This window comes from Sinocyclocheilus anshuiensis, unplaced genomic scaffold, assembly GCF_001515605.1.
Source record: "Sinocyclocheilus anshuiensis isolate Anshui unplaced genomic scaffold, SAMN03320099.WGS_v1.1 scaffold447, whole genome shotgun sequence".
Classification (NCBI taxonomy): Eukaryota; Metazoa; Chordata; class Actinopteri; order Cypriniformes; family Cyprinidae; genus Sinocyclocheilus; species Sinocyclocheilus anshuiensis.
Genome location: NW_015552615.1, coordinates 2,996,712 through 3,004,972, shown reverse-complemented (window position 1 = coordinate 3,004,972; position 8,261 = coordinate 2,996,712). Strand labels below are relative to the sequence as shown.

General features: G+C 35.2%; 1 protein-coding gene across 1 annotated transcript; it reads right to left on the bottom strand.

Moving 5' to 3' along the window:
* Positions 1 to 1,726: 1,726 nt before the first annotated feature.
* LOC107666011 (protein FAM83C-like) lies at positions 1,727 to 7,791 on the bottom strand. The gene is made up of 4 exons (XM_016457102.1): positions 7,202 to 7,791; positions 6,792 to 6,959; positions 6,294 to 6,418; positions 1,727 to 3,068 (listed from the first exon to the last, which is right to left on the bottom strand). The coding sequence occupies exons 1-4, from the start codon at positions 7,595 to 7,597 to the stop codon at positions 2,117 to 2,119; spliced, it is 1,641 nt and encodes a 546-aa protein (XP_016312588.1). The 5' UTR covers positions 7,598 to 7,791; the 3' UTR covers positions 1,727 to 2,116.
* Positions 7,792 to 8,261: the final 470 nt, after the last annotated feature.

The following is an 8,261-nucleotide window of genomic DNA, read 5'->3' as shown; positions in this document are numbered from 1 at the left end:
CAGCAGGTGGATCGGCAGGTATTGGCTTGTGTAATAGAAGTTAGCACTTTACCAGTAATATGTCATTTTAAATAATTGAACTGTAAAAGGATCTGCTCCTATCAAGCAGATATTTATGTTGACGTAGATATGGAAGGTAAAACCTGATCTCGGATCAGCACTTTGACTTTATAGCTGCTGTACCTTTACTCTAGATCTCTGGTTTCTCAGCCACTTCTGGTGAACGAAGTTGATTCTGAATCAGTCCTACAAGGAAACTTCCACATCTGAAGAGTGCAAGTTCACCTATTCACAGTATCTCCTAAAAGCTTCTAGATTAAGAAAGCAGTAGAGATTATCTATAGATTTGTAGTCAAGTCAAACATGCATATAAAAAGAGACAACAAATCCATCAAATGCTAATTAGCATTCAATGTAGGCTGTCGCAAACACTTCTACACACAAATTAGCTTCATTAGCACTGGTAAATAACAAAAGGTGGAAAAATAATAATAATGTAAATAATGTTTTCTTGCAATTAGCTTCTATTACATTGCAGTCCACTGTGAGATGCAGTGAGTCTAGGCCTCACTGAATTAATACAGTACTTTATAGTTAAGCAGCTAATTGCAATGTTACCCAAAGTGCATTTTAGAGTCTCTAAATGCATGTCTTCAGTGACACGAGAATCACATTTTAGTACAAACACATGAGAACGTTTTGGAAGACTATACGCATAACCTCCTCAATCATGCTATCTAAGGGTAATACTCAGTGGCAGACAGAGTGGCTACATTTAAATCAACACCATCTGCTTTGCCAGCTAAAGTGGCGGCTAGAAAAAAAAACATCAAAAGTACAAAAATGCCCTATGAAGGAATGGTTTGTATGTACACTGGGTTTCACACACTACTGAAAGAGCTATGTACTGGTACAAAGTACTAATGCTGCCTTCAAATCATGTAAGAATGACCATATTTACAACATGAGCCACAACAATGTCGTAATCACCAGTGGGGGAACTTGGGATTTCCTTTAAGCACAGACTTTCTGAATTTAGAACCATGCAAACTAAAAAAAAAAAAAAAAAAAAAAAAAATTTTATGTCTTGGTTTTGGAAAATGTTGTTTGGAAAAATGTAAGGAAAAGCTGATTTAGAAAAAATATTATATGTACTGTATGTTATGTTAGGTGACTTGTCCAAACAAATATAACATATTATTAGTGCTGTCAAACGATTAATCGCAATTAATCGCATCCAAAATAAAAGTTTTTGTTTACATAATATATGTGTGTATACTGTGTATATTTATTATGTATATATAAATACAAACACATGCATGTATATATTTAAGAAACATATGTTATGTATTTACATATAAAATATATTTATATATAATATAAAATAAAATAATATAAATATATAAATCTATATACATGTAAATATTTTCAAAATATATACTGTATGTGTGTGTATTTATATATACATAATAAATATACACAGTACACATGCATATATTATGTAAACAAAAACTTTTATTTTGGATGCGATTAATTGCGATTAATCATTTGACAGCACTAATAATAATATAAAAAATATATTTAAAAAAATCCAATAAATTGATTTGTTTTATAACCCAACAGACCTGCGAAACCAAACTACCTTTCTAATTTTCTGTGGGAAAATAAAATACTGATAATTAACATTAACACAATATTATATATAAAAAAAATTTATACAGGTGGGTATATTATGAATAACATAAATGTATAATTAATACGTTTTAAATGTAAATAAGTAAATAATTTACTCTTTATGCTGTTGCACTAGCACTATTGCTTCTCGTTTTTAAAAAATGCATCTCAAACAAAATCACTTGAACATGTCGTAAATATGATTTCCTAAAGAACTTGCAGGCAGCAAGACAAATGCTTTTTTTATTTTATTACAAAGACAAATACACAAAAAACACTGCTCGCCTCTCAACCTTGGTAGATTTTTTGTCTTGAGTAGAAAAAAAGAGCAACAATCGCATTCCAAGAAAACCATCATCCCTTTGCACAGTCACAATAACAGCTATGTACAAGAGTCCAGAAAGAGCTATGTACCAGAAAGAATGCTCAGTCCGGCCCAGCATTACTGAGGTATGTTGTTCTTTAGCTCAAAGCGACTGTATACCTGTTTGGATTGATTTAACTTGTTGTACTGGTTGACAAGGTCTAACTTGCTGTGACCCAACGTCATGCGTTTCTCATCCCGCCGATGTATCCCTTTCTCCGGGCCCATCCTGTCCGACAGCATGGGTCCTGGTGGAGGAGGACCTTGCTTACTCTCCGGTTCGTTCTGAGAAAGATCTGGCCCTCCAAACGGAGAGGAATGAGTTGGAATCTTCTGGAACAAGTGGGAGTCCTTTTCTTTTGAGCTGAACAGATCAGTGAACTTACTAATGAACGGGGTGGGAAGTCGATATTTGGAGGTGACCTTGTTGTCGGTTGGAGATTGTTGAGTTGGTGATGGAGGTTTTGGAGAACTGTAGAGACCTAAAGTCTGGATTTTGGATGTCTGTCCGGGAATGTTTGAGCGTAGGTAATCCGTCGCTCCTATTTTGGACCATTCCACACCAGCGGATTGACCCAAGGATGTTTGCTCGACCGCCTGACTCCCATTCGGAGAACCTCTTCTGATGTGAGATCCTGAGGGCTTCTGAAGCACTGGACTCGTGACGCCCTTCCTGTCAGGAGGCTTTTGAGAGTTTTCGGGGTTCTTCTTGTCTGACGTGACTTTAATAGGTCTCATGCCTGGAGGAGCTGCTTTGATGCTGGAAACGCTGCCACTGGATTGGCTACTGGAGTGCTCCGAATACACTCGCTCCCTGCTGCCGTAGTCTGCAAGAAAGTCCAAGCCCAAGTTTGGTACCGGCATGTGGTAAGAGTAACTGGGCAGCCCTTCTTCATCTGGATTGTAGAAACGGTCTATTATTTGGGAATCTGCATACATGCAGCGGAACTCGCGATCAAAGCAGTCTGTAACGTGGCCGGAGAAGTGCATTAGCATGTTGCTGTGAACCATGCCTGAAAGCCATGTAAAACTAGAGGGAAGAAGAGAAATGTCGTTTTTGAAGCATAACCTAAAATATTTCATGGAAAACTGCATAATTTACAAGAAGATACGATTCTTAAAAAATATCCCATCTATAAAAAAAGGAATCATTCATGAAATATGAGCAGAACAAGTTTTTGTATAATCGATCATAAAACCATTCTTGCATAAATCATTGCATTGTCGCACAGAAATTTATTCCATTTTATTTCATTTTGAAATGTAACCTAAAGATTTTCTTGGAAAAATTCCATAATTTACAGACAATTTGACAGACTATAAAACAGAATATAAAATGCCACATCAATACAAATGGATTCACTCATGAAACATGAGCAGAACACGTTTCTGAAAAACATTCTTGCATAAACCGTTGCATAGAAATACGTTCTGCTCGGGTTTCATAAATGAGGTTCAAAGATTCTGTCCAGCCAGTTTTATGGATGGTTCAGGTGACTTACGCTAACAAGTGTTTAACTATGTTCAAGCTAACCATCTGTTTATTACTCAAATGTCTTGCATAATATCGAAGTAAAAGAGCATGTGATAAGCTTTACATTAGATCATCACTGTCTTTTCCGGTTTGTAGGTTAACCCTATAAAGTCTACAGTGACATATTTGATATATACATTTCTAGAGCTTGTAAATGAACAACATGATCAAAACTTTGCTGTACACAATCTACTACATGCCTTCTGTTGCCTGATTGATAGTTCATACTTTTTTTATCACGTAAAAAGCCTTTTAGTACATTATAAAAATGTTTACCTTTAGGTTGTGGTCTTTTCCCTTTAAAGACCTTTAAAGATTATTTTTTATAAAGTAAACATGAATACATTTTATATTGTTTGATTTACTTGATTTTCCATACATAATTTTTAGAAAACCATGAAAATCATCAGGCCGTTGAGGAATGCTTATTTGTTCATCTCTCAATCATCATTGTATTGCACTGCATTAAATGTTTTGAAAGTACAGAGCATTAAATATCATCTTACCAAGACATATTATTGAGAGATATATATTTATATGGATTTTATGTAAGTAGTCTGCTACACGGTTATAAAGATCTCACTGATTTGCATTACAAGCTGAATTTTATCTTATTTTTTGGTCATATACATAAATATCAGCAACTGCACAATATTGCATAGTTTGGGTGTTTTTTCCTCTTCAAGCATGAAACACGTTTTCTACTATATCATAAATGAGCCATAAAAGCCTGATGTATCAAATATGATACTCAACAATAAAACACATATGCAAACTTTTCCCCCCAGAATTTTACAACTTTATCAAAAGGTTCAATAAACCGTTTCATTTCAAAAAACTAAAACTATTATTTCATATGTCAGGCTTTACAGGGTTAAAAGAGCACAAAAGACAGAACACTATCCCAGCATGTATCAATCTCAGTTAATCATTTCCTTCCTGGTGAAAAAGATCTAAACAGTCTAATCTTAAATTGTTAGTAATACGTTTGCAATCAATTTCCCTTTGAACTGTATGGACTTCTAGTCAAACAAAACTCCCTGTTGTCTATTATGTGGGCAAAGCCTTTAACACATGAGTGTGGCCTCACCCACTATCCACACTACTGTGAGCTAACACGCATGAGTTTATCCACGGGCCACTATCAGTCTCACCAACCCTGAAATAACAAGACAACTCCTTCACAAACTCATTCCTCCTAATCATTCCTAATAATCATAACTGAGGAGCAGATTAGCCTGCAAGACTGAGATCATTTGTTGGGTCTAAACAAGCATAATTGTTAACAATCAACATATTGCCTGCATAATTAATCAGTTTAACTAAAAAAAAAAATCCATCAAATTAGCCACCACTGAAAGCTGACAGCCACGACGGTGCTGAGGCTAATGCTAATGCTCAGGAAACACGGTCTGAGAAATGCAGAATCATCATGTTTTCATTGCTAAGCTGTTCAAGTCTACAGATGTCTGCTGGAGCGCATGAGGTGCATGTCCCGTCATCTTCCTGCCAAAACGCTGCCTTGCGCTAAAATGATTTACATAATACAGAGTGATATGAGTGGCATGAGATAAGCCTGGACTGATGGGTATTTCAACATGAATAATTTAAAGCAACTGAATTCCTCCTGTCAAAAATATGTTGCTTCTAGCGTAGTTGGCTTTGAAAAACTTGCTGTGACATGCTACACAAACATACTGGTTAGAAGGTACAGCATGTCTGAGAGTGTGTTAATATTATTAACTAAAACTATTAAAAACAGCTATATTGAAACAAAGCTAAAATGAAATCTAAATATTAGATAATAATCGGAAACATTGTCTTAGCAGCTAACTGAAATATGTTTAAGGTTGAAGCACTCAATGTAAAAAAAAAACAAATCTGTAAAAACAGGCCACAATGTACTGTGTTAATATGACTTTTCCATTTTTATTTTTTTACAGGTGTTTTTCCTGTATTTTGAATTTAGAAATGTGTTTTAGGGTAAACAGAAATGTCAGTGAAATTACTGGATAATGTCCAGGCAGAAAATCACCAGTTTTTTTTTTACAGTGTAGAAATACTTAAATTGGAAAATGGAAGTAAGTAAACACTCTAAAAAATGCTGGGTTGTTTCAACCCAACTTTGGGTCAAATATGGACTAACCCAACTTTTGGGTTAAAAATTTAATGTAAAAATGTAACCCAACGGTTGGGTTAGTCCATATTTGACCCAAAGTTAGGTTGAAACAACCCAGCATTTTTTAGAGTGAACCATTAAAACTGAACTAAAACGGAAATTAAAGTAAATTAAACCTAAATATATTAAAAAACTAACTAATAAAAAGCACACCCAACTGAAAAATAAAAAATGAACAAATTAAAATGAAATCTAAAAACATTTAAAATACAAACTAATAGTATATAAATAGAATAAAACACTGGTCTGGCACTTTCATGTACTAACCTATTGATTTATAAAGTTATCAAATCAATGGTACAGCCCTTTATAGATTTAACGTGGTAACCAGTCAACAATTTTAACACTATGTTAAAACTTGGTCATCATTTAAGCAAAATGCTTCTTAAAGCACCATCATTTAAAGGATGTCATTAAATTACTAAGATTTACAATAGTAAACATAACTCCAGTAATTATGCTATTTTGGTAAAAAATTATGATTACATAACAGGATTTTTTAAACTAAATTATACAATGCACAAACAACAAGATTAACATACCTATATGATCCAGCTATGACTTCCTCACAGTCAATGATCATGAATTTTTCTTGAACCTGACCTGTGAATTTTTTCCCACTTTTGGTGCAATACGTGTCTCCACACACACTTCTTATCCGCATATTCTGAAACAAAGCAGCATTCAATAAATGTTAATTAATCGTTTGGTTAAAAACACAGAGTATATTTTTAATACAATTAGAATCCGAGTTCTGGACTGGTACACAAATATTAATATTAGCAGCAGAATAAAAAGCGGTTTTGTTTTGACAAAAATGCTTTTGAAATGTGTGCTCATTAATTTTGACATTTGCTTTTGATGTAAATGACCTAAACTTACACAAGAATTATGTTTTGTTGTTGACTGACAGGTGTATTCACATACAAATCTGAGAACACCCATCTTATTGAACACTTTCTTAAGACTTATTATGTGTGAGGATAAGAACTTGTGAGCTGGACCACACCATTTTATGAAAGCACCAGCATCTGACTTACACTCAAGTGTGAATTCTGGACGTCCAGTTCTGAGCACATGTTCAAAAAATAGCTGAGATTCTTCTCGTCCAGTAGAACATACACTGGAACCCGGCGCTTGTTGGATGCCTCCATTAGATCACAGAACAAGTCGACGTCTGTAAAAATATCCATGACTATAGCGATAACCTGTGGTGTAAAATACATGCATTCAAATAAACCACAAACTGTAAACATTGATCATTAATTACTTTATTGCTTTCAGGTGATCATTTCATGATAATTATCAAGCAATTCAGTTGTTTGTACACTCTAAAAAATGCTGGGTTAAAAAGGGACAAACCCAGGGCTGGGTTAAAAAGGGACAAACCCAGCTATTGGGCTAAAAAGGGACAAACCCAGCTATTGGGCTAAAAAGGGACAAACCCAGCTGGCCAGCCCAGCTCCAACAGTGGCGGCTCCTCGTCGGACATCATGGGGAAATAAGTCCCTGAAGTGAGCTCGGACACCGTGTCCCCTTCCTCTACGTCCACTCCATTAGTACTGCTATCCTCAACGCCACTTTTGGCCACATTGTCGGTGATATAGCGTATTTCCAGCGAGGAAAGAAAGTTCACTTCTCTTTCGTCATGCAAGACCTTTTTATACTCCTTCTCTCCGTGTTCCAGGAGCGCGTCGGTGGCGAGCCGAGCGGTTTCATTGTGGCTGAGCTCGAGCGTTGATCCTTGTCTCCAGGGGTTCTTCACCTCCTCCAGCCTGCTGGCGAGCTTCCCGAGCGCTTTACGCGCAGGGTTCGGCGTCGGACGCAAAACCTCTGAACTGATCATTTCTACGACTGACGTTTGTCCAAGTAATCTTCAAAGTTTTACAAAAGCTCAAGCAAGCATTCGGTTATTAAAGCAGGTGTATTCCAAAGCTGACCTTGTTTTGTGTCATGGTAGTTGGAGTGCGTTATTCCAAGAGGCCTCTCCGAGTATTGTTGTGAGCTGCTGGGAAACTCAACGCTGCGCTCCACCTGCGCGCTCACCTGCCCTGATCATCCAACTGCTCCGCCTCCTCTGACGTCATGTGGAAAGAAACCTATGGCAGGCCATCTTAACATATACTTGATGGAAAAACGCAAACCAAAAATAGAATTAATTATTAATGGTATATGAGATATATAATATATGAACACTAATATTATTAACATTATTATCATTAAAAGTACTAATTATTATACATATGATTATAAATAAAATAAAAGATAAAACAAATGAACACAGCACAAAACAAGAATTAAATCAATATTATTAATAAGTATATGAGATATATAATATATGAACACTAATATTATTAACATTATTATCATTAAAAGTACTAATTATTATACATATGATTATAAATAAAATAAAAGATAAAACAAATGAACACAGCACAAAACAAGAATTAAATCAATATTATTAATAATGTTTATTTATGAAATATATATGAACACTAATATTATTAACA